The sequence below is a fragment of the Lissotriton helveticus genome, chromosome 1_2 (genome assembly GCF_964261635.1).
Source record: "Lissotriton helveticus chromosome 1_2, aLisHel1.1, whole genome shotgun sequence".
NCBI lineage: Eukaryota > Metazoa > Chordata > Amphibia > Caudata > Salamandridae > Lissotriton > Lissotriton helveticus.
The window spans coordinates 402,313,327-402,341,072 of record NC_136058.1 but is presented as its reverse complement, the minus strand read 5'-3'; the positions used below and the strand labels follow the sequence as shown (position 1 = coordinate 402,341,072).

General features: G+C 45.0%; 1 protein-coding gene across 1 annotated transcript in view; it reads left to right on the top strand.

Moving 5' to 3' along the window:
• Positions 1-3,229: 3,229 nt before the first annotated feature.
• Positions 3,230-27,746, top strand: part of LOC144806433 (uncharacterized) — a 46,936-nt gene continuing 22,419 nt past the window's right edge. The window contains exons 1-3 of the mRNA XM_078672804.1: positions 3,230-4,018; positions 4,184-4,530; positions 4,699-4,855. Of these exons, the coding sequence (XP_078528930.1) occupies positions 3,237-4,018; positions 4,184-4,530; positions 4,699-4,855 (1,286 nt within the window). The 5' untranslated portion in view covers positions 3,230-3,236. The remainder of the gene's footprint in view (positions 4,019-4,183; positions 4,531-4,698; positions 4,856-27,746) is intronic.

Genomic DNA, 27,746 nt, shown 5'->3' with positions numbered 1-27,746 from the left:
GAAGAGGAACGAACCTACGGCCTACCACTGGCCACCAGGGATGAGGCGCAGATGGTAGCCTGTGGGTGGAGGAGGGCCTTGAACTTCCTCAGCAGCGGCAGCTGGGGCAGGGACCCACAGGTGGTGCCTTGCAGAGGGGGGGAACCTACCTGGTAGGGTCAAGGGTCGCTCTCCTCGCCGCACTGCAGCTGGCATATGTGGGGAGGTGGGAGGGAGGAGCAGCTGGGAGGCAGGGGCAGCGAATGGGCAGTCAAGGGGCGGGGCCGCAGGTGACGCAGCGGCAGGAGCGGTGCGGGACAACAAAGGCAACAGGATGCAAAAGGGCACAAAAATAGAGGGGCAACGAGTGGAACAGAAGGCAAAAGGGAGCAGGAATACAGGGGCAACGATGAAACAGAAGGCAAAAATGGGTAGAGTGTTACAGGGGCAACAAGGGAACAGAAAGCAAAAACGGGCACAGGTTTACAGGGGCAGCTAAGGAACAAAAGGCAAAAACGGGCAGAGAGACACGGGGCAGCAAGGGGGACAGAAGGAAAACCGGGCAGAGAGACACAGGGACAGCAAGGGGGACAGAAGGAAAACCGGGCAGAGAGACACAGGGACAGCGAGGGGAACAGAGGGAAGAAACGGGCACAGAACAAGTACAGACAGCGGGAGAGCAGCAGAGAGAACAGCACAGAGAACAGCAGTCACAGGCCTTGTGACTATCAGGCCGTTATCTGACTTCTGATGAACCCCACAGAGTGAGTGTGCAGCCACAGGGCAACAGAGTGGTCGAAGGACAGGAAATTAGGTAAACTTGAATATGAGAAATATGGAAAGGTAGAAATGCGCATCACCTGTGGATAAATGACACCTCCTCCCACTCTGCCAAATACCCATCCAGTCACAAAGTGGCTTCCTGGGCCCCAAACGGACAACGGCATGCCATATGCCATGTAATGGTGGAAAAGGGGGAAAAAAGAGTAATATGCACACATCTGCTGTGGGGATATGTCAGGTATATTATTGGTTGTGATGGATTCTCTATAAGTACTAAATGACTGATTTCGCTGAATATTATATTATATGAATCAACATTTGTTTGCCTTATCTGCGTGTATAATGTAAAGGATGGGCCTTACAGTGAACCCCTCATTCTGCTTTACACAAAAGCTCCGGAAAGAGCTGCATCTTACAGAACATTTACATTTACATTACTCTAGGAAGAACTAAAGACTTACTTATTAAAGTTATCTTTTAGGTCCAGAACCAGGTGCTGTAAGCTTCACCAGTTTCAGGGAAATGGACAGATGTTATGTCGATAGGAAACCCCCCTCAACTCACAATAATGTTCCAATCTTCCAGGTTAGAAGAAACCAGAAATGCTTGAACCAAGGGAGCTGTTGAAAGTGTCAAAGGTGACTTATGAACAGCGAGTAAAGACAGGAGTTGGTATTTGAGATGATCTTAAGTGAATAGGAAAGGAATGAGAAGAAGTGTGTGAATGGAGTTACTTTTGTTGTATACTTCGTAAAGAGTTACTGGAAATTTTGCAGCCCAGCCTGATCCATCTCTTGTTCTAAAATCTATTGTTGTTTAAATTAAATCTTGACCATGTGCTTCTATCTTCAGCTTTACCACTAAGTACTTGGGAGCTCCGAGAGCACCCTTACTTTGCTCAGTTACTCTGTGAACACTGATAAATCACCTCCTTTTCAGACATTAATAAGATGTCACCTGATCAACAGAACTTTTAGTTAAATATCTTTGTATGCCGAAATATTCCTTGCTAAGTTTCAAAGGCGGTAAAGAAGAAGGGGGAGATTTACTAACATTTTGTGCTGTGTTTTCGTCACAAAAGTGGCACAAGACAGTGCAAAATCCTTTTTTCCTAATTTACTTTCAGACAAATAACGTAAAATTAATGTTAAGCAGCGCATAGCACTGCGTCGCATTACTTTGTGCCGGAGAGCATTGCAAGGGTGGTGCATGGGTGTTCCCGTGCAACCACCCAAGGCTTCTCACACTAAACCCAATTTACCAAATTCAGCAGATTCGGTTTAGCGTGAGAAAACTGCACCCTTTTAACCTAGGCGCAAGGAAGGAGAAATACTTTAATTTGTCCTTCCTTTTCTAACTTAGCATGCATGCTGCACTGTGCAACACGTATACAAAATGGGAAAAGCTTTCCCTCGTGTCTGGCATAGTATTTTGTACAGGAAGGGTGCCCTTCCTGTACAAAACCTATGCTAGACTCTGACACACACACACCCTAGCGTTCTGGTGCTAAGGTGTATGCATGGCGCAGGGCCGCTGTAATCAGTGCCAGCGCAAGGGAAAGGGAAGGTGAGAGCCATATCTTTGAAAATATGGTGCTCTCCTGCTCCCGCCCTGTCACGCAGCGCAGCCTCGCAGGGGGAGGGCTGCGCTGCATTGCGTGGAGATTTGGTAAATCTCCCCCGAAATGTCTTTTACAACCAGTTAAATATTGTGAATTCTCATTCCATTATGTTTCAATTTAGTAATGTTAAATATCTTTACATCCAGCAGAAAACAAGCTTCGACTGTATGAAATGACCATCAATGATGAAGCGAATGCTGTAAATCTTCAATAATAGCAGAAATAATGAGCTACAGTATTCAGCACAGTGGGCGACATAGGAACCTGCACACAAACTGACATATCCTGGATGAAGCATCAAGGGCAGTTCAGGGATTATAAGAGGCCGAACTGTGCACCTCCACGCCACAAGATAAAGAAATGACCTTAGGAAAATTAAGGCAACAACAATAACAAACCACCTCCTGTATAAACAAGTGTCCAATACCAACTTTGATCATGGGATCGGTATGATGTGATTACTGCAGTGCTCTGTTTTGTAAAATGAAGACAAGCCATCATTCCGTGCTCTAGGAGAATTGTAAACTCTTTCTGGACAAACAGCAGTAACCAGAGAAGAGCACAACAGATCAGAGCCGGACAACTGACGGGTAAAGGAAAGAGGAGTTCTATCTACAATACAACAGACTGTCCCAATTTGCACCGGCCAGAAGGAAGATACATTTTAACCCGCAAGCGTGCATAGCCATAATCCAATCTAAAGGCACAATCACATACAAAGACACCTTCTACATATTAGGAGTGTGGCAAATATTTGGTGGATATTGCATTTTATTATTAAAACAGAAATCAAATGTGTAAAATACCGCACACATTTAAAGTGTGTGACAAAACCCCAAGTGCTTTATCAGCCATGTTAGCCCATCAGGAAATACAGTCATGTAATATAGACAAATATATACCCGACCCAAAGACACTAACCAAGAAAGAAGAATCATACACATGCAGCAAGAGCTTTAGTTTGTCATCACTACTCAAGCTTCATCAGCACACGTACACAGGACAAAAACCATTCAAGTGCAGTGAATGTGTCAAGAGCTTTAGTAGGTTATCAGAACTACAAAGACACCAGCGAACACACACAGGGGAAAAGCCATTCAAGTGCAGTGAATGTGTCAAGAGCTTTAGTCACTTATCAAACCTCCAAATTCATCAGCGAACACACACAGGGGAAAAACCATTCAAGTGCAATGAATGTGCAAAGTACTTTAGTGAGTTATCAAGTCTTCGAAGACATCAGCGAACACACACAGGGGAAAAACCATTCAAGTGCACTGAATGTGCAAAGTGCTTTAGGCACTCATCAAGCCTTCAAAGTCATCAGCAAACTCACACAGGAGAAAAGCGATTCAAGTGCAGTGAATGTGTAAAGAGCTTTAGTCGCTTATCAAATCTCCAAATTCATCAGCGAACACACACAGGGGAAAAACCATTCAAGTGCAATGAATGTGCAAAGTACTTTAGTGAGTTATCGAGCCTTCAAAGACATCAACGAACACACACAGGGGAAAAACCCTTCAAGTGCAGTGACTGTGTAAAGAGCTTTAGTCAGTTATCAAACCTCCAAAATCATCAGCGAACACACACAGGGGAAAAACCATTCAAGTGCAATGAATGTGCAAAGTACTTTAGTGAGTTATCAAGTCTTCGAAGACATCAGCGAACACACACAGGGGAAAAACCATTCAAGTGCAATGAATGTGCAAAGTACTTTAGTGAGTTATCAAGTCTTCGAAGACATCAGCGAACACACACAGGGGAAAAACTATTCAAGTGCACTGAATGTGCAAAGTGCTTTAGGCACTCATCAAGCCTTCAAAGTCATCAGCAAACTCACACAGGAGAAAAGCGATTCAAGTGCAGTGAATGTGTAAAGAGCTTTAGTCGCTTATCAAATCTCCAAATTCATCAGCGAACACACACAGGGGAAAAACCATTCAAGTGCAATGAATGTGCAAAGTACTTTAGTGAGTTATCGAGCCTTCAAAGACATCAACGAACACACACAGGGGAAAAACCCTTCAAGTGCAGTGAATGTGTAAAGAGCTTTAGTCACTTATCAAACCTTCAAATTCATCAGCGAACCCACACAGGGGAAAAACCATTCAAGTGCACTGAATGTGCAAAGTACTTTAGTGAGTTATCAAGTCTTCGAAGACATCAGCAAACACACACAGGGGAAAAACCATTCAAGTGCACTGAATGTGCAAAGTGCTTTAGGCACTCATCAAGCCTTCAAAGTCATCAGCAAACTCACACAGGAGAAAAGCGATTCAAGTGCAGTGAATGTGTAAAGCGCTATAGTTACTTATCAGACCTACAAAGTCATCAGCGAACACACACAGGGGAAAAACCATTCAAGTGCAGTGAATGTGGGAAGAGCTTTAGTCAGTTATCAAGTCTTCGAAGACATCAGCGAACACACACAGGGGAAAAACCATTCAAGTGCACTGAATGTGCAAAGTGCTTTAGGCACTCATCAAGCCTTCAAAGTCATCAGCAAACTCACACAGGAGAAAAGCGATTCAAGTGCAGTGAATGTGTAAAGCGCTATAGTTACTTATCAGACCTACAAAGTCATCAGCGAACACACACAGGGGAAAAGCCATTCAAGTGCAGTGAATGTTTGAAGAGCTTTAGTCAGTTATCAAGCCTTCGAAGACATCAGCGAACACACACAGGAGAAAAACCATTCAAGTGCAGTGAATGTGCAAAATGCTTTAGTCAGTCATCACACCTTCAATTTCATCAGCAAACACACACGAGGGAAAAACAATTTAAATGCAGTGAATGTGTGACGAGCTATAGTCGATTATCAGACCTACAAAGTCATCAGCGAACACACACGAGGTAAAAATCCCTATCATTGTAGTGAATGTGATAGGAGGTTTTGTGACTCTTCGGCATTAAGGAATCATCAGCAGACTCACACAAGAGAAAAACCATTCAAGTGGTGTGAATGTGGGAAGAGCATTTTTAATCGATTATCAGACCTATAAAGACATCAGCGAACACACACGGGAAAAGCCATGCCATTGCAATGAATGTGTGAAGAGCTTTAGTCAATTATAAAGCCGTCAAAGACACCAGCAAAGACACACAGGGGAAAAGCCATTCAAGTGCAGTGATTGTGCAAGGTGCTTTAGTCAGTTATCGGACCTAAAAAGTCATCAGCGAACACACACGGGGAAAAAAGCAACTCAAGTGCAGTGAATGTGCAAAGGGCTTCAGTACGTCATCACTCCTACAAAATCTTCAGCGAACAAACACAGGAGAAAAGCCATTCAAATGCAGTGAATGTGCAAAGTGCTTTAGTCGGTTATCACAACTTCGGAGTCATCAGCAAACACACACGGGGAAAAACCCTATCATTGTAGTGAAAGTGACAGTTGTTTTCGCTTCTCTTCAGCATTAAGGTCTCATAAGCTAACTCACACAGGAGAAAAACCATTCAAGTGCAATGAATGTGGGAAGACCTTTAGTCGATTATCAGAGCTACAAAGTCATCTGCGAACACACAGGGAAAAAAACATAGAAGGGCGCTGAAAGTGTGAAGGACTTTTGATAGAAGACCCGACTAGCAGTAAAGAAGAAAAACAGATAACAGTATTTGCAGAGTTATAAAAGTGTTTGTTTCCAGAGATTGTTCACTTCCGTGCACAAAGCAAAGCAACATGATGCACCAGGATACACATTTGAAGGCGAGCACAATGTGGATTAAAAGAAAATAAACATTCTTGATTTTTATTTGATGAAGAGATACAAAGAAAAAAATTCTATCACACCTGATCACACTTCCTGTAAAAGCAACACTGAACAATACTGGGACTAACAACTGTATTTTCAGCTATCTTGTAGGATTAGTGATAGAACCTATAAACCCAACACACCCAAAGTAGGCATGTTGTCAGGGCTCAGGAGATGGAAGCTTCATTGGTAAAATGTATGTATTACTATTAACAAATGCCACTGCAGTATATGTAATGAACTAAAGCGAAGCACAGGTGTTCAAGAAATAACCTATTTTTAGATATAACAGAGCATATACCTTGTTTTTAAGTAACTTTTGCTGCATCTTTTACACACTGTTTTCGGTTGATGGATCAGCTTGTGTCTCAGGCCTTATAACTAAGTGTGACCCATGGCTCCTCTCCGACTTGGCTCTCCCTATTCATTTTCTGCCGTGCCAAACTCTTCTTTTTACCAGAATTGAGCCACTGTTAGCAGCAGACTCTGTTTGAAGAATGTGGTGAAATAGCGAAATTCCACATCAAAAGCATATATGTGCTAGGACAATCTGTTGCACTCCGAGCAACTCGTCTTCCACACTGATTGTCCTTTGTCCTGAAATGTTCCTCAGGATTTGTCATATGAATGCCAGAAGTGGCAGTGAGATTCATGAAGCTAAAGCTAACAGGAGTGTGTGGGAGATAGAGAGGGGGAGAGATACAGAGAGCGAGAGAGACAAAGAAAGGCGGTGAAAAAGAAAAAGAAATGGAAGGAGGGGGAACGGCAGGTGATTTGTATTCACCTAAAAATAGAAGAAGCAGACGAAAACTTGTCAATGTGTGACATCACCATAGAAACGGGCTGAATACCTGTGAATTTATATAATTATTTTTAATATCTATAGAACCATGTCATGGAATAAACAGGGCACAAATGAGGAAAATAGTGAAGGAGCCCATTATCATATGCAAATCACAATGATGTCGCAAGTAGTGACATCACAAGAAGTGATGTCAGGCCCTTATAATAATGTTCACATGAAAGATCGACGGCCTGTTTTAAAAACAAAAAACAAGAAACATAAAATATTGTAAAAAGAAGTTTTTGGTATCAGTTTTTATACATCATGTGTTTTTCCCACTATCAGTTTGTAACTAAACTCGAAAATGACTGAAAGTGTAAATATTTTTAAACAGATATGTGGAACTTGTAAATTACATTTTTAAACAGTTTTCAGCTAATAAATCAAAAGTGCTTTTAATTTGTGTTTGTTTCCTGACGTTCTTTATCCAGCCCCTAAGCCCCAAAGTGTTTCACATTTATAGTGTATTAAGCAATAGAGGGGCTGATTTCTCTGTTCCTCTCTTGTGCCACTCACACAAATAAATAAAGGGAACACAGCTACTGGGACAGACAGTTACAAACACTCTGAGGCCTGTGTCTGCTGATACAATAAACAAAGTAACAATTCCCAGTCGCAGCCTAAGGAGCTATGTGGAACTAACAGCCTGATTCATCAAAGACCCGTTTTGCGAGTCTACAATAGCGATTCATAAGGAATCGCTATTAAGGACTTGCAAAACGATATTCATGTAGGAATTGCAAAAAAATTGCGATTCCTACATGTTCTTTATTTGCGATTAGCAAATTGCTAATCGCAAATAAGGAATAACTCCCCATTCATTCCTATGGGCCAAAAGGCCCATAGGAATGAATGGGGAGTATTCCTTATTTGCGATTAGCAATTAGCTAATCGCAAATAAGATAGCGACTTAAAGGGTGCCAGGGTTGTCCAAAGGACACCCTGTAGCACCCCTTAAATGCAAATTGAAACAGGTGTTGCGCACACACATGTCCAAAGGACATGTGTGTGTGCAACATGCAACTTAGAAAAATGCTTTTAAAAGCATTTTTCTAAGTTTTCGCTATTTACCACGAGGTTTGACCTAGCGGTAAATAGCGGGCCGAAATTGCGAATTCGCAATTTTTAAATGGATGATGAATTGCATTTAAGGAATCTCAAATAGAGATTCCTTAAATGTAATTCCTCGCAAAATAGCGAAATCGCTATTACCGATTTTTGCATTTGGGATGATGAATCCCAAATGCAAAAATAGCGCTCGCAAAGGGCCAGATTCTCAAAATCTGGCCCTTTGCGAGCCGATTTCGGCTTGATGAATCAGGCTGTAAGTCTCTTTTCTAGGTAATAGTGGGGGGACCGCATCAAACTGTGTCGAACCTCGACTTGTGCCGTGCTGATAAAGCAATAGTGAATTTTAGTAATTTACGATGAATTGAAATGCGAGGAAGAGATGAAGAGAGCGAGGTGCAGGATATATTAAAGAAAACGAAAAAAAGAGACACAAGACTTTACCCTGTTCTGTGTACAAGCATTTTACGTAAACAATTTGTACTGTGCGATGTGAACAGGCTGTCACTCCCCTTTGTATGTAAATGATCTTCTGTGACCATACACCCCAGGCTCCCATCTCTTCTAGCACGGGTGATAATGTGAGCACTTTAAGGTAATCACAAACTAGGGCTATATTGAGAAACCATCGGCTTCATGGGTCACACAGCTGTGGTTTTGTAGTTCATTATTAGTTTTTTAAAATGTACTTTTATTTGCAGCAATTCTCCTGGTTACTTTTTTTCAGTATTGCGCTTCAGGTCGCTCTTAGCTCTTCATCAGTTAAACGTGAGGTTTGATGTAGGATTTGTTGTTAGTGTCCCTAGACCATGTACTAATCCCTTTGCCCTCAATTTGTCAGCATGGGTTTTGTCCACACACTGGTCTAGGATGGGCCTTCTCAAGGTAGAAGGCGCTGTAATGGGAATAATAAATCAGACATATATGAAATTGTATGAAAACAAATGTGTGCCTTTCAGTTATCAGGCATCACCAGACTCACATCTACACATGTAATTGAGCACCAGACTAAAGTGACTGCTCCCTGTATAAATATGTGCCATCAGTAATCGGGCTGATGGTTCCGCTGATGCGCACAGCAAATACAATTTCTGGGACTGTACGCATTGGCCTAAATTTTAATTGCTGAAGTTTCATGCAGTGTCGCTGATGCACACAGCTTATAAGGTTTGTGCATATTGCGCACTGTAAGCAGATCACTGAAGATCACCCTTAAGTAGTAACTAGGTCAAAACATAGTACAAACATTATGCAAAATGTCATTGCCCCTCCCTTCTTTTTGACATCTCCCGGAGTTCCTTCTCTCTCGTCTAAGAAGGTTTTCACACATTATGCTCATGTCTGTGGCACTTCCTTAAGTGCAGAGAGGGAAGCCTCATGGTTAATGTATTGTTTGGGCTCTGAGGGACAGAATTCTTTGAACACCTTCCTGAACTCGCTGATAGTTACTCTGCCACTCTTAATGAATATGAGATCTGCCTCAAAAAGTTAGACTTGCACTACCTCCCCAAAGTGAGTACTGTCCTTGAACGATATCACTTCGGGAGAAGAACGCAAAAGCAGGATGAGTCAGTGGAACAATACATTGCGCAAATTGGCTTCCACGTGCAATGTTGGTGCAGCTTTAGAGGGGCGCTTAAGAGATCAGTTTATGTTGGGAAGCGCCCTAGACAAAACAAGACAGGCCCTGTGGCAAAAAGACATGCCATTGCTTCAAGAAGTGCTGACGAAAGCCAAAAGTCATGAGCATTCAAAAGCGTGTGTTGATATTATACGCAAAGACAGTTCAGGTGATAAAAAGGAGAACATTAATGTCAAAGTGCTAGTGAATAGATTTGTTAAACCCAAATCGAGCACCACTTTAAAGCCCTTTAACACAAACAATTTCAGGGGAAGTGCTTCAGGTGTGGCAACTCTGGCCTTATGGCCAACTTTAACCCGTTGCGTGCATCGGACGGCCCCCGGCCATCTGACGTCACAGTGAGCATGTGCGGAGGATGGCCGGGGGCCGTCCGAACCACGCCCACTCATTAATATGCCCGCACCTCGGTGAAAGTCACGCCGCAGTCAACAGGTTAAAGACTACCCAGGCTGGAAGGCCATGTGCAAAACTAGTGAGCGAAAAGGTCAAGTCTCAAAAAGCTGCAGAACGGGCAATGAGCATAAAAAAGTGAGGGAAGTTGATCTTTATGTAGAAGAATTGGAAGGAATCAATATTCTCCCGGTCACAGGGAATGCTAGTGATGGCCCTCAGGAGGTAGTTTTGATCAATGATGCTCCAGTGAGCATGCTCTTCGACTATGGGGCCAAGATAACTCTAGTTCCAAAAACATTTTATGAGCGTAATCTGCAGAGGTCTTTGCTGGTGAACTGGGTTTGTCTCAAAAACTATGTACATTGGATAAAGGTCAAATCTGACGCTGTTCCAAAAACATTTAAGGTCAGGAATACACCTTTGTAAGTAAGGGAGAGCATGCTAGATGAATTAGACAATCTCTTAGGCAAGTGCATCGTTCAAGAAGTTGAAGCAATGGAGTGGGGAGCCAATGGGGAGGCCAGGCTCTGTGTCAGCTAGAGGGAGCTCAAGAAAGCAGTTATTGTTGATCATTACCCTTTACCTAACATAACTAAAATGCTGTGTTTTGTTGTGGGGGAAAGGCATTTTTCTTCCTTGGACTTGACCTCCGCCTATCACCAGGCCAGCCTTCACTCCTCTTTAGAACATTCAGAATATTCACTCCTCTTCCCAGGACCTCACCTCCTATGTAACACCCTTTGGTACCTTTAGATTTCTAAGAATGCCCTTTGGACTGATTTCTGCAGCCTCATTTTTTCAGAGGGCGATGAAGGGCATTCTTGGAGGCCTTCAGGGTGTCAAGGTGTACCCAGAAGATGAGCTAATCTTTAGTGTGGATCTTGAGGAGCATGACGGGGGGCTGAGGTCAGTATTGAAGAAGTTACACGATGCTGACCTCACCCTTAAGGCTGACCAGTGCAAATTTGATGTCAAAGAAATAGAGCACTTAGGGAAAATCCAAAGACTCATTGGTAAGCACCTTTTGTAATTTGCGCACCCCTTTGAACAAAGAAGAGTTTGTAAACGTTCTGAGCATAGCTGAATTTTATCACAAGTTTGTTCCTAACTTTGCAGGGAAAAGTTCTTGTTTGAGGTCTCTCTTCCTGAAGGGAAGCACATTTGTTTGGTCCAAGTGCTGTGAGGAAGAGTTTGAGTGCATTAAGAAACATCTGAATGAAACACCTTTTCTAGGAAGTTTTGACCTCACAAAGGTATCTTATCTCATGACTGATGTCAGCTCGAAGGGGTTAGGAGCTGTTCTTTTGCAGAAGGTTGATGGGGAGGTTAAAACAATTCTTTTCATCTCTAGGCTCTTGAGGGGTGCTGAATGCAACTGTTCTGTTGTAAAGAAAGAAGCTCTGGGTGTTTTCTGGGCGGTGCGCAAGCTGAGAAAGGTTTTGTGGGGGAAAAGTTTCAGAATTCTTACTGACCACAAACCTCTTAAGGAGGTCTTCTCCAAGAAAGGCATTGTTAGAATTGGGGGTCTCTAGTTGGCACAGGTAGGTACTCCTGACAAATAGGGACCATCTCCTCTAGTCAGGGTAAGGGGGTACAACTCCTAAAATAACCCCTGCTCACCCCCTTGGTAGCGTGGCATGAGCAGCAAGGCTTTATCTCAGAGGCGTTGTAAGTTAAGCATCTGTGACCACATACAGTAACCCAGTGACAACACTACAAATGGATACCACACAAGATTTCATACATCAAATAAGTATATTTTCTATAGAGTTACCACAAGACCAATAAACGACAAAAATAATCCACAGTACTATTAGATTTCAAGAGTTCTTGTTAAAAAGGCTTAAATCAAGGTTCTGTGTGTGTTGGTAGCCAGGTCCGGCTACAGCGTTGTCGAAAATAACACAGAGTCTAGCAAATCCAGCAGACGGCGTCGGTACGGGCCCACTCAACAACAGACTCAGTCACAGTACCTTTTACTTGATGCGGCTGGCATGGACATGCGAGCCGGTCCCGGTGTTCATCGCGGTGCAGAAAAGAAAGCATTGCAGGACATGTTGTCCCTCGAAGCGTTGCAGGCAGCGGCCCGTTGACAGAGTTGGTGGATCCAAGGCCTGCATTGCAGGGTGAGATGATGCTTCGTTGCGGTGCTTCCAGCTTGCGGTGTGGCGACCGAGCCAGAGTTCGGGCGCTGGCATCGATCAGTCCGGACAGCGGTGTGAGTTTGGCGGTGCGTCATGAAGTGTGCGAGGCAGTTCCTAACTCTGGTGCGTTCACAGGACTCAAAGTCACCAGCAGTGACCGCGTCGGTCAGACCAGTACGAGTCGGTGTAGCGAGGCGTTGCACGTTGCGGTGTCCTTCCAGTTGTGGTGCAGGCAACGGTTCGGAGACGGTGTCGAGACAGAGTCGGTGAGCTCAGAGCTTACGTTGTTCGAGGCGGACGTTGCTTGATGCGGTGCCTACAGGACACCAGCCGGTCATGAGAGTCAGTCACAGCTCCCTGTCTATGTAGCCACTGAAACAGCGTTTCCAGCAGCAAATAAAAAAAATCAGGTGAAGTCCACTGGTCCTGAGACTCCGGTCAGGGGGCAAGCTCTCTTCCAGGCCCTTGGAGATCTTTTGACCAAGGTGAAAATAACGTCCACATAGTTGTTTCTCCTCTCTTTGGCAGTCAGGCAACCACTGTGGGCCAATCCCCCAAGCAGCACTTCAGCTTGAGAATAGTCTCTCCTCAGTTTCTTCAGGTTCCTCTCCTCAGCAGAGGTTTCGTCTTGTAAGTCCTGAAGTGATCTAATTTCATGGGATCAGGTTCCCAATATTTATACCCCAAAATCCTTTGTTCTCTGAGGAGAGAGGGGTCTGTGCCTAGTCCAAACTAGTTCTGAAGCACTCTGTTTACCAGCCTTCTCCCTTCCTTTCACAGTGCAGGGCAGAAACATCAGACACCCCACAGGAGGTGGAGCCAGCATTGTGGAAGGCAAGTTCAGTCCTGGAGCACTTTGTTGACAGTCTTCCTTCTCTTCTTTCAGTGTGCAGGGCCGAGACATCAGACGCACCACAGGGGGTAGACACGGCATTGTAGAGGGAAGGCCCAACCCTATTCAGTTCCCAGGTACAACTCCTCCCTCCCATCTAGATGCAGATCTCTCTATTCACCACCAGGCTGCCCCAGCCTGTCTCTTGGAATCCCCCAGCCCTGTCACTCACAAACCCAGACAAAGGAATACACAACCTAGCAGAAGCAGGCTCAAATGGTTAGGGAAGCAAATACCTACTTTCTAAAAGTGGTATTTGCAAGCACAGAATATTAAAATAAACTTCACTAAAATATGTATTTTATTATTCAATTCCCGACATACTAAACTCGAATGTCTACCATGTTCTCTGAGCCTGCTAGGATTATAAACATGTAATAATTTAGCAGCCCATTCTGGCCTATGGAGAACAGGTAGCCTTGCAATAGTGAAAAATGAAAATGGCAGTAATTCACTATTAGGACATGCCAGACACACCAGGGCTTGTCCTACCTTATACTTACAAGGCACCCTGCCCTTGGGCCTATCATAGGGGTGACTGATATGAAGAAAAGGTAAGGTTTAAGGACTGGCAAGTGGGTGCACTTGCCCAGTCAGCATGACAGTACCAGACTGCACACAGGCTCTGCAATGGCAAACCTTAGACACGTTTTACAAGGCCGCTTCTGTGGGTGGCACAACCAGTGCTGCAAGCCCACGAGCAGCATTTGGATTTACACGCCCTGGGCATACTCGGTGCACTGTACTAGGGTCTGACAAGTAAACCAAATATCCAATCATGGAACCACTAATCAATGCATCAATTTACAGTAGGGAGCACTCACATTGTGACACTGGACAGCAGTGGCACAGTGCCCAAAGCATCTAACACCAGCAAAAACACATGAGGCAACAGTAAAAATGAAAGGGAGACCCACGCCAATGGTGCCAGGTTTAATAGGCATTGATTTGTCTCCCATAGGATACGGGTTGTGGCTCTACAGTTCTAGTAGACTGTCTGCCAAGACTCGGGGGTGAGGAGTGTGAAACGACAGATGATGTTGAGGGGTTTAGAGGTGAAGAACTGGAGGAAGGAATTAATGTGTGTGATTAGTGAAGGGTTGATTTTCGAGAGAGAGTGGGGGGAACATCACCGATTTAGACTTGCGGAAAGTCCTAACCATGGGCTCAGGAGGTTGGTGTGAGAAGAAGGACTGTGAAGAGGTCCTCAAAGGCTTTTGATGAGTTAGGGAAGATCTGACGGTGGAGGATGGTCTCCTCATGCGTGGTGGTAAGTTGGTTGCAGCCCTTGCAGTAAGGGATAAGCTAGTAAAGACTGCTCACATCTCACACATGGGCATTGCCATGACAAAGTTAAGGATCAAGTAAGCATATTGGTGTCCTGCCATGGATGTACATGTAGAGAGGTTGGTGCGTGAATGTGCTGAATGTGCTGAATGTGAGTGATTGAGTTTCTAGAAGAGTTATTTGAACGTGAGGGTTTCCAGTTAACACTCTTGTCAGACAATGGTGTTCAGTTCACAACCTTAGTCATGGAAGAGTTTCTGAGTTCCAGGGGGATCAAGCATAAGAAGGCGCCCCTGTACCATCCACAAAGCAATGGTGTGGTGGAAAGGTTTGTCAAGGTTGTTAAAGAGACTCTGCAACAAGCTGTTGCCTGCGGTGAAAGTAGGGAGTTGGCCATGAGGAAGAAAGTTAGCGAGTATATGTTCACTTCTTGTTCGTCCACTGGTGAAACTCCCTTTTGTTTATTTAAAGGAAGGGTTTATATAAAGTAAGGGTCACTCCATTGTGGGTAACGGCCAAAAGAACCTTAGTAGATGAAAAGGTGGGTTTTAGAACTGGGGGTCTCTAGTTGACAATGGCTTGCACCTTTGTCCAAATAGGGACCCTTGCTTCTAGTCAGAGGAAGGGGGCTACCCTCCTAAAATAACCCCTGCTCAACCCTGTGGTAGCTTGGCATGAAATTAAATGATATGAAATACCAGTATTTGTAAAGCGCACAGCTACCTTCAAAGTGGTGTACCGGCGCTGGGCATCCTCTTGAAGATTAAGTGAGCTATTGCCCAGAGTCACATGGTGCTTGGCTAACCTGCCGCCAGCACCTGGGATTGAACTGTGAACCCCGTAAACCGGAGTTCGGCACCCTGGCCGCTGCACCACACCACTTCCACAGCAGGAAGGTTTATCTCAGAGGCAGTGTGTAAAGCATTTGTGAACACATACAGTAATACAGTGAAAACACTACAGATGGACACCACACAAGTTCAAGTTTAGTTTATTTGCATAGTTAATTAAAACCATTGCAATACAAAAAATATACGGACACCACACAAGTTTTAAAAAAATGAGTATTCTTTATATAGACTTAACACAAGACTCAAACGACAAAAATCCACAATACCGTAATCAGAAATAAGATAGTAGAAGTAGCTCAAAAATAGGTTATTCACTAAATCGCTGTTTTTAGCAACAGATAACCCCAACTGGAGGTATCACATCGTCGAGGTCAAAGAAATCCCAAAGTACGACATCGACCGCGAGATGCGCGGCTTTGGGTGCGGACTCAAAACAGACACGCAAAGAACAGTACCTTGGAAAAGCGAAAACAAAGACAGCTCGCGGCGTCGAGGAGATGAGCTGTCATTGGAAGATGTCTTCCAGTTTATGGAGAGCCTGAACTTTCGTAAAATCCCATAGTTAGCACCATAAGAGCAGGCCACCTGTGCATTTGTCTTGAATGTGTCAGTGCTAGTTTTATTGGTCTCCTGCTGCTTGAGTTAGCAAAATGTAGAATTGTGGCATCAAGTGTGTTTCCGACTTCGCCACATGAGCTTTCCAATATAAATGGTCATTCATTCATATGCCGAGGTAGTCATGTTTTAAGTCGCTTTACCATAATTGATTTAGGAATAATTATCATATATTTTTCTCTTTATTGATTATTAAGTTATGTACCTTACAGAATAGCTCGAAGCCTTCCAAAAGTTGATGCATTGATTTTTCAGTACGCGCTAATATTACTGCATCATCTGCAACCAGCGGGATCGGAATATTCTCCTTCTCCAATATCGGAACATGGAGACCAAGATTCCTGAGAGAATCAGTTCCATTGATGTGAATGTTGAATAAAGCTGGGGCAAGTTCGCAACCCTGCCCAGCGCCAATGTTTATTTCAAACTTCTCTGTGCATTCTTCTTTTACACCAAATCTTATTCTGGAATGATTGCCGCGGCAGATCCTTTTGGATACTCAAATAGTTGCTTGGGAACTTCCTTCCTCCAGAAGACTCAGAAGGACGGAGCGGCGACAGAATAGAATCATGTGTTTAGGCCTCCAAAGACCAAGAAGAGCGGGGAGTTTCCAGGGACACGTACTTCATACAGATCATGTACAACCTCAGAGCCTGGTCGATTCTACTTTGACCTTTTCAGGATCCGGCCTGAAGGTTAGAGAGAATATTGTTCTCCTCTGTCCAGGTCTCGAGTCATGACCGAAAGAGTTTCCCAAAGATTTTCCCAATGTTGTCTAATTGGGAAAATAGCCGATAGTTGGAGGGGTCATCTCCCCCCCCTTCTTGTGAATCACCACAGTTATGGAAGACTTCCATGATTCTGGAACCACAACAAGAGTCATTGCGGTGGAAAATAACGCTGTTAAAGACCCTGAAGCACTGAACGTCTGAACTGGCCCTACCTCCTCTCCTCTGAAACCATGCAATGACGCCTCGCGAAGGTGTGGAGGGAAGCCCATGTCACTGCACAGTAAATCTCAGTCACAGGAACATTGCTGACAAGTGCTGATGCAGAGGACTCTGCTCTGGGGGACTGAGCACAGATTCCCTCAGTCAGTTCCTTTGTGATGCACAAGATGATGCAATGACATAAGGTCCTCTTCTGGGCAGAGGTGCCCTTCTTGCAGCCTCTACAGTCCACACCTAGGATCAATATAAAAATAGACTTCCTTTTGGGGCTCTTACTGATATGATGATGACCTTACTTGCCCGTATTGCTGCTCTGCTGTTTGTGCTGCTGCCTGGGCCCTTGTTGGGATATTGTGGCACCACCACAGGACTCCGTATTATTAATTCTCTGCTCCCGAACACGGACCGCGGACTGCCTGGACTCCATCTCCCACAGGGTAGTGCGGTCTCGCGTGAGGAGCAGCGCCAGCCAGCCACCGGGTCCATAAAACTCTCCGGGGGATCCCACAGCGCGGGACGCGTGTGGGCCAAGGGCGGGCCCGTCGAAGCCCGGAGGAGGCTGGGCTGGGCCTCCCCCTCTAACAAGTGGCCCTACATCATACCACCTATATAACGACCTTCAGGTACAGATTTTAATTATAACTTTCTGTTGTTTCGTGTGAAGCGGGATTGGTACTTAACATCGTGGTGGAGTGACTATCTGACGCATTTATAACGAGGGAAGAATCATTACTATGCCATGAGATAGAACTAACAGAGAGGCGGCTGTCTCTAGATCCCCTATCTCATTCACGGTGAACCTCATTAGGATTACATAATCCAGCAGGTATCTCCCAAAACTTAACCCAATCCTGCTCATCACCTTATAACTTGGGGACAGTACCAGTGGTCTCGGATGTGTTGGCCCTTGTACATGATGAGCCGCCAGCACTACAAATGGATATCATTAACGGGCCAAGCATAGCCTCTAGAACCCGGACTTCCAATTCTTCTATTGGGGGCACAAAGGCTAAGCCGAAGGCAAAGGCATCCGTGAACCGTAAGAAGGGTAAGGGTCCATCAAAACAAAAACTTCAAAAGGAATCCGAGTGTGACTCCCAGACCAATACAGCGGTAAAGAGTTGCTCTGTAGGTACTCAGACCATGGAAGTTTCATTGTCTACGCAATTCTGCCCAAGGAGGACGGCACAGCAATTAATGCCATTAATATGACAGTATTGGACACTGCCCTTGGTCGGATCAGGGAATCTATAGACAAAAATGTTGCCTCATTGGACGGCCGTTTAAAGCTTCTGGAAGGTACATTGATTGATTTGTCTGGGCGCCTGGAGTCTTGTTCCATTTCCGTGATCTCTTTGGTGTCCAGTGAGGGGCAGAGCTCTGGCAATGCCCCATACGATCAACTTTCACTATCGGCCTCGGCCACATCAGAGAAACTGCTGGCAATGACCCTGGCGATCGAGGAACTGTTGAGCAAAATACAGGGTGTAGGCACAAATAACATACCGCCCAGTTGCTTAGGGTGTCTAGGGAGCACATCAAATGGTGGAAATATAGCCAACCCCCATATGGCGGACATCTCACAACCAGCCATGCAATCTGGGAGGGGTGTTGGACATACGAGTCATCTTAATTTAGATTATAATAAAGCACCATCTGATATAGCACCCGTTATTAATCAAAGACTGCCCAACCCCTAGATCACATATGGGGTAAGAGGCTGGGTAAATGAAGAAGGCCTGACCTTGAATCTACCTCCAGAAGCCACACCATATACAATAATATTGGCAAATGTACCACAATCCACGTCCAAATCAATTGAATCCTGGGAGACTTTACATAATAAGTCTCTTTGCTGCAGGCTCGGGTTTAAAATTGGCTTAACTGATGCCCTATTTAGCGAATTTAAAATGGCACGGAGAGTGGGATGGGTGGGGAAATGTGATAAGAGGCTCCCGGGTGATTGCATAGTCCTCACTTTTAGAACACCAAATTTAACACAAGAAATTTTAAGCCTACGGGGTTCCCTCTATGTGACCAATCATGAATAAATGTACTCCCGTTGGGTTACTTTTATCCCCCCACTAACCACCTCCGACACGCAGGACAGGAGATGCAACCCCCAGCACATTTCATGAATAACATGCACTACACGCAATTTAGCATACCTTTGACTAATAAATTTGAGGCCCTTTCTTCCCTAGAAGATAACGATTGACTCAGTAACAGTAATAGCAATAGGGTACAATGTCAATCAATAGGAACAATCTCGCAATGTACAGCTTTACTTGTAAATACTGAACAGCCCGACATTAGGGCAAGAAATGCCGCTAATCATTGTAACAACTGTAATACTCAGAGTGAAATAACTCAGTCGAAGGCCAGCATTTCTTATAGTGAAACACCAAATAGCTCTGGTGGACCCAACGTAGTCCCTGCCCCCACTGATTGTATATCACAGTCTGGGCCTAGACTGAAAGAAATAGAGATCCTGTTCTGGAATGTGGCAGGTCTTAAAGCTAAACTGTCTAATGCTGCCTGGCTGGAATTCATCCATAATTTTGACCTTATAAGTATTTAGGAAACTTGGTCTGATAACATCTTACATATTAATGGTTTTAAGACATTTTCCAGTTCAGCGCTGCCATCAAGTAAGGGAAGGAATAAGGGCGGCCTTTGCATCTATGTGTCTTACAGGTTAAATGCTCACAAGATAGACCTCATGAAGTCTAAAACCTGTTATCAGGTGTTAAAAATCAACTTAAATAATAAGTATTATTTAGTCTTGTCAAATTTTTATAATAATATACCAATTGCGGACACCAGACAAATCTTGATGCATTTGCAGAGAGATTTGGACAAGACCCAAAGAAGTTCTGGTAAAGACTACTGTATAATCTGGGGTGGGGATTTTAATTGTGGACCCTGCCCACATACAATGGGAGATGTTTGTGGTATAGACCCAGATGATGCAAATGATGCTTCCCATTTCTTGCACACTACTTCTGGAGATTCATTTCATTTGCTAAAATATTCTATGGACTTGGGATTTGCTAACAGTGTGTGTTCGTCCCCAATTCCTTTTAATAGTACCTTTAACGGACGTAGCTTGTTTTCAGCCATAGACCATATACTGGTATCAAATAGATATGCGGACAGAATACACAATTTTAAAGTACATCCTGTTGCTTTTAGCGATCATTAACCGATTAGCGTCCTTTTAAAACTCCCTGCCAAAGCATTAACAAGTAAAACACTGGCGACACACCTGGCAGGAGATGTTGCTATCGATAGACAAAATGGTTACACAGTCAAATGGGCGGCTGTCAATCAATCTAAACTTTGTAAGCACCTCTTTACCATCTGCAAAGATGATTTTACAGCTTATCTCGATGAAAACACTAACAAAACAGATATTCTTAGTTCTTTTGGGAAAATAATTCAGACTATACAAAATAGACTACGGGCAAAAAGAAAGAAATGGGCTGACAAGAGAAGCAGTTGGTTTGTTGCCAAATGTTCCCAAACCCATGCAGCCTTGATAACCTCCTTACATAAACCCATAAAAGATCGAGCAGATATAAAAAGGGCAAGATTAGCCTATAAGACATCTCTTAACCACTTGAATGCTAAGGCACTTGGACACTCTTCATGTAATTTCCATTGAAATGAATGGGCACTCCATGACGAGCTGAGCTCGTCATGAGCGTCCAAGGGGTTAAGGAACGCAAGGCAAACATAAAGTCCGAATTATGGCAAGATCTAAAACGAGCATCAGCCTTGAAAGAAACAAAAGGTTTCTGGAAGGCAGTGAATGCCCCTTTCCTTGCCTCGGGTAACCTGCCTAGTATCGAAATAGAGGAGGATAAATGGATGTCCCATTTTTCTGGCCTTTATAATAATCAGGTGGATCCGCAAAACGAGGCGGCCATACGTTTAATCCCTCCAAACCATCTTCCTATTGAAATCGACTTTGATGCCCAGGATGTAATATTGGCCATCAACGAAAGTATGGAGGGCAAAGCCCCAGGCCCCAATAGCATACCAGTGGGCTTATTTAAATCAGATCCACTGCAATGGGGACCCCTGTTAGCCCTGGTCTTAAAAGCTTGCTTGGCCCTGGGATTTACAGCCACTTGGACGGAATCGATACTGGTCCCTATTTACAAGAAGGGCAATTGTGACGATCCGTCCTGCAATAGACCAATCTCATTACTAGATTCTTTTGCAAAGGTCGCTGGGCGTGTTGTTTTAAACTGCCTCCAGTTATGGGCAGAGGAAAACTGTATAATTTCTGAATTACAGTATGCCTTCCTGCCAAGGTGTGGGAACCATCGAACAATGCTTAAACCTGAACTTACTGGTTGGAAAGTATTTAAAGGCTAAAAGGGGGAATTTATTTTTATGCTTTGTTGATTTGAGTTCGGCCTTTGACTGTGTTAACCATCAGAAGCTATGGAGCATTTTAGACGCCATGGGGGTTGATCAACCCATTCTTAAATTTTTAAAACAGTCTTATTTAGATGCTAGGGCCCGGGTGCACTATGGAAGGGGCGGTGAACTCAGTAAGACCCTATCGGTAAAGAAGGGGGTGAGGCAGGGGTGCGTGTTGGCACCCCTCCTGTTCACTCTTTATATTAATAACCTGTGAGCAAAATTAGGTAATGATTGTCAGGACTTGCCATGCATAAACGGACAGCCAATAAGAGCTTTATTATATGCAGATGATGCCGTCCTATTGGCTCGTACCCCCATTGGCCTACAAAATGTAATTACCAGCTTTTCTGCCTATATGCTAAATCTTGACCTACGTGTCAATATAAATAAAACATTTACAATGAAATGCTGTAAGACCAGTACCAAGTGCCTGTGAATTCTTTATTGAAGACAAGAAACTCGAATTCACTGCTCATTTTTCCTACTTGGGCAATGTATTTGAAAAAAGGGGTCTGTGGTCTAAAGCTATTGAATCCAGGAAGTTATTATTTTGTAAAGCCACTGGTGCCATAATTAATTTTGCCAGGAACTTGGGGAGGTGCCCAGTTGCCGATTTAATAACAATCTATAAAGCCAAATGCATTCCTGTTGCCATGTATGGAGCAGGCATCTGGGGTCATGCCAATGCCGAGTGCCTGCAAATAGTTGAAAATAGGTTCCTGAGATATCTTTTAGCTGTACCCAGTAATACAGCTGCATTCGTATGCCACACTGAGCTGTGGTTGCCTTATCTCCTAGACTTAATTAAACTGCAGCCCATCTTGTTGTTGCATAAAGTTTAGACTGGCACTTCTACTGGCTGGAACAGGGACCTGATCAATAATTGTCTGTCCCTTGATGGGGCTGACCGAATTTCCTGGTTGACCTATGTCAAACATTTTTTAGAGAGTCTAGGCAATCCTGAATATTTCTCTAACCCTGACAGCTTGGACAATGTTACTAGAAATAGTTTAAAATCACTATGTCTGGACTATTTGGAGTCCATTAATCCATCTAGCAACATTGTAAAACCGTCAGTGAGTACACACCAACTACTCTTGACTCAACCAGGAATACAACCATACTTATTAAACACTGCAGGAGCCTATGATAGTTTGTTATTGACCTGCCTACGACTTGGCAGCTTTCACACTAGGGTTACCTTCCCAAAAACGAATGACTGCTCCCGCACCCTATGTTTATGCCCGTGTGATAACATCCCTGCTCAGTCGACAATTCATGTTATGTGTTTTTGCAAGTTTTATTCTATGCCCAGAAAAAAATGGATTTTACCAATTTTAATGAGTTATGGCTTGAGACAATGCCGCCAGCCCTTCTTTGAATTGAATGACAGATCTGTGACTGATCACATTGTTACATACTTGAAAGGGGTGTTAGACAACGGCTGACAATGGATGGTCCCACTCCTTCTTAACCCCTTCCGTGCTCATTAAGAGCTGAGCTCGTCATGAGTTGCGCCGCTCGCATGCTCATGACAAGCTCAGCTGGTCATGTAACGCGGCTTTTGTAAAAAAGCCGCACAGCGTGAAAATCGCGGCCGCACGCATTCGGTTAAAATATCGTTTGAGTTTTTATTTTGTATATATACATGAAATGCATGTTTTTTATTATGTATTGTGCTTCTATGGTTTAACATCTTCTTAAAGCAAATAAAGCGTATTCTGATCTGATCTGATCTGGCCTCCTTTGGAGGTAGAAGGTTGTTAGGGTGACAGATCGCCTCAGATGGAAAGAGGTCACCACCTTGGGAAGGAGAAGGAATACAGTTCTGAGAAATAATTCCTCCAGGAAGAAGCATGTGAAGGGCGGCCGCACGCTCAGTGCCTGTAACTCACTGATGTGCCGCAACGAAGTGATGTTATAAAGAGAACAAAGGTATGCCCAAACTGCTAGAGCAGGAACCTGGGGGAACAGCAGATAACAAGTAGCAATGCTTCGCTGTAGAGTGATTTCTGAAAAATACCAACTCGATGACTGTGTGGATGCCGCCGCTCTCCATGAGCGGCCATTAACCAGAAATGTACAGTTTTAACATATGCTACATGACTTCGACAATTTGGAAAATACATTTGAAAAACAACGATAGAACAATCACACTTGATTCAATCTATTCACGGAATTTAGCAAATGAAGTCAGCTTTAATAGTGAAATAAAGTGCTCAAGATGTGAACAGCTGCTCATGTGGATAAAGAAGTGAGAGGTGCATCGAGACAAAGTGAAGACGTATGACTTGACTCCTCAAGTGACTTACAGGCATTATAGACACTCCATTTCGTTCTAAGGTTTGTAAACTGTCTTAGTTTATAATAAGTCTACAGTGAAGCATTGTTGTGTGTAAGCATGGGCGGAAAATCCGTTCCGCTCGTGGATTTTGCGGATTTTTGGTAAATTTGCAATCCGCGAGATTCGCGAATTCCCCGCAAAATCCGCGAGCGGAACGCATTGGGTCAAAAGTTCAAGCAGACTTTTTGTAACTATTTTAGAATGGCGCCGGCAAGCTGCCAGAGCCTCTAAAATAGTTACAAAAGTCAGCTTTTCCAGGAAGCACTAATAGATAAAGTAAAGCAGGTGCTCGAGTTGAAGCTCAAATTCAGTTACACAATCATTAATCACCCCAAACTTGGGGTGATGAATGACTGTGTAACTTAATTTGACCTTCAACTCGAACACTTGCTTTACTTTATCTATTAGTGCTTCCTGTTCAAGCAGACTTATGGCTGAGGGCAGAAGGGCACAAAGTGGGAAAGAGGGCATGAGTTAGGCAGAGGGCAGAAGGGCACAGAAACCAGTGGGGCAGAGGGCAAAAGGGCACAAACAAGAGTGGGGCAGAGGGCAGAAAAGCACAAAAACAAGTGGTACAGAGGGCAGAAGGGCATAAACAATGAGAGGGTGGCAGTGATGAACCAGGCAAAAAAAAAAACGCGAACACGCAAAGCGCCCTGCGAACACGCAAAGTGCCCTGCGAACACCCAAAAACAAAATCTGCAAATTCGCGAGAGTTCGCGAATTTTGCGGATTGCGAATACGCAAATACGCAAATTCGCAAATTGCGAATTCGCAAAATTCGCCCATGCTTAGTTGTTTGTTGTATATCATCAAAATATTAGCAATAAAAAACGGTGTACAGGATCAGTAACCATAGCTGGTATTTGTGGAAGGGCTCAGAAATGTGAAGACAAGTCCATTGACGGATAAGAAAGGGAATAGAGTACAATGGAAACCTTCTGAAAGGAGAGTCTTCGAAGAGTCCATGTTATGATTAACAGGTCAGAAGATGTATGAGTTTTACCTTCTAGAATAGACTGACTAGGTGGAGGGGCAACAAGCTGATAACATTATATTGACCACCTCCATTGGGAGCTGGAAGGAGCTCTGATGCCCCTTTCAATCTGCATACTTGAAGGTGGAGGCTCTGCAGGGGTAGGAGCGGGTCCCGTCCCACTCAGTCTCCCGACATTAAGGTGGGGGCTCTGGAGAGTGAGGTGCGTATCCTGCCTCTCGTGATCTCCAGACTTTCCAATCTGCCTCTCAGAGTGGACCTTGAGAAAGAAGGTCCACTCTGAGAGGCAGATGTAGAGGGTGGCACAAAGAGAGGTGCAGATGGTCCACATACCACAGCCTTTTGACCAGTGATGGGTGGTAAGAATTGCTTTGCACCAGTCATGGTGAATGTTCCTGACAACTGGAGGAATTAAGGATATGGGAAGAAAGGTGTAGTGAAGTGGAAAACTCTACCTCAACCGAAATGTGTCCCCCAACATTTCCCAGTGTAAACTGGAGGACACTCAATTGTGGATAATGGACGTTATCACAAGTTGCAAATTGGTCAACCTGAGGGGGGTCCCACAGGGCTTACATGTTCTGCACCAGAATCCAAAAGGAGATGCCGCTCGTGGTCGGCAAGATGATGCCAACTCAGGCTGAGAGCTGACCAGATGGTTGGCACCTAGCCAGGACCCATGCTGGTGCAAGTAGAACCCAGAGACGGGCACTTTTGCACCACCGGAATTCACTTTTTTGATGTTCCAGTGGCGCAATGTGTCACTACATATTTATAAGGCGACGTAAAGCCACTTTACGTGGCTTTTCATAGCCTTATAAATATGTGCCCCTTCCACGCAGAACACTGCATGAAACCGGTGTTCCATGGGTGTTGCTGAGGGTGTTCCAACACAACCCTCATGGAACCTGACGCATTCCCAGATTTACGAGAGATTGTGAACCTGGGAATACATCAGAATCTAATCTAAATCATTAGGGAGGTGCAAGAAGGAGAATTTCTCCTCGTGCTTTCCTTTTCTTTTTGTGCTGCATTCTGCAGCACACATAGAATAAGGAAATCACATCTTGTGATTTATTCTGTGCAGGAAGGTCTCCCTTACTTCCCAAAATCAATCAGCCCCGCAACGTAGGCACCCTTGCATTGCACCATGGCAAAAGGCTGCCTGTATTGGCCGATTGTGTGCCTGCGCTGGGGAAAAGGACGGGAATGATCTGTATCACATAGATACGGCGCATTCCTGCCCTTTTGTTCTGACGTAGAGCAGTGCAGCAAGATTCCTTGTGGTGCGGCCCTACCCAAAACCTCATAAATGAGGCCCAGAGTCTCTGGGCTTCCCGACTGAGGAGGAGAGACCGCCAGCAGGACGGCGTTGGATCGACTGAATCCAGTCAAGCATGAACCAGAAAAAGAAGAGATCACATTTCTTGGCCACATCTACACCGACACAAGATGTTTGGAAGAAAGAGCCAGACCACCCGTAGGATCATGAGACCACCAAGAGCCAGACCACCCGTAGGATCATGAGACCACCATGAGCCAGACCACCCATAGGATCATGAGACCACCATGAGCCAGACCACCCGTAGGATCATGAGACCACCAAGAGCCAGACCACCCGTAGGATCATGAGACCACCATGAGCCAGACCACCCCCCGTAGGATCATGAGACCACCATGAGCCAGACCACCCGCAGCATCACGAGATCACCATGAACCAGACCACCCGTAGGATCATGAGACCACCATGAGCCAGACCACCCGTAGGATCATGAGACCACCATGAGCCAGACCACCCGTAGGATCATGAGACCACCATGAGCCAGACCACCCGTAGGATCATGAGACCACCATGAACCAGACCACCCGTAGGATCATGAGACCACCATGAGCCAGACCACCCGTAGGATCATGAGACCACCATGAGCCAGACCACCCGTAGGATCATGAGACCACCCTGAGCCAGACCACCCGTAAGATCCTGAGACCACCATGAGCCAGACCAGATTACCCCACCCATAGGATCATGAGACCACCATGAGCCAGACCAGATTATCCCCCACCCGCAGGATCATGGGACCACCATGAGCCAGACCAGACTACCCCCGTAGGATCATGAGTCCACCGTGAGCCAGACCAGACTACCCCCGTAGGATCATGAGATCACCGTGAGCCAGACCAGATTACCCCCCCATAGGATCATGAGACCAGCATAAACCAGACCAGATTACCCCCTCCAGAAGGATCATGAGACCTCAATAGCGTTTGAGCAAGAAGCAACAGCTGAGACGTAGACGTTCGTTGTATCAGAAGTCCACAGTGATGGGTCGAGGAGATGCGGTCATGGAGTGACTTGCGTGTATTCTCTTCCTTGAGCAAGACGCTCCCACGGACCCTTCACCTGCCAATCCTGCAAGTTCTCCTGCTCCCGGACATGTACCGCACCCACCAAGCCGAGCACCAGCAGCAACCACCTGAAGTGCATCCTGCTCAACACCCGCTCCGTCCACAGACACGCCGTGGAACTCTGGAACCTGCTCGACACCACATCTCCAGACGTCGCCTTCCTCACGGAAACATGGATGAACGCCTCCTCAGCGCCCGACTTCGCCACCGCCATCCCGGACGGATACAAGATCACCCGGAGGGACCGCGTCAACCAGACAGGAGGAGGCATCGCCATTGTCCACAAGAACACCATCCGCATCACGACCAACTCCGACGACACCCTCACAGCCGCCGAACATCTTCACTTCCAAATACAAACCGACCCCAGGACCACACTCAGAGGCACCCTCATCTACAGACCCCCTAGACCCCGCACACAATTCAGCGAAGACATCGCAGACTTCATCAGCCCGCACGCCCTCTCCTCCGCTGACTACATCCTCCTAGGGGACCTCAACTTCCACCTGGAGAACAACAACGACAACAACACCACCACCCTGCTGGACAACCTCGCCAACCTCGGACTCAAGCAACTAGTAAACACCCCCACCCACTATGCCGGACACACGCTTGACCCAGTCTTCCCCTCCAGCAAGTACATCTCCTTCAGCCACTCCACCGGACTCCACTGGACAGACCACAGCTGCGTCCACTTCAGCTTCAGAAGGACCACGACTCACCACCACCAACAAGTTCCCCGCAGG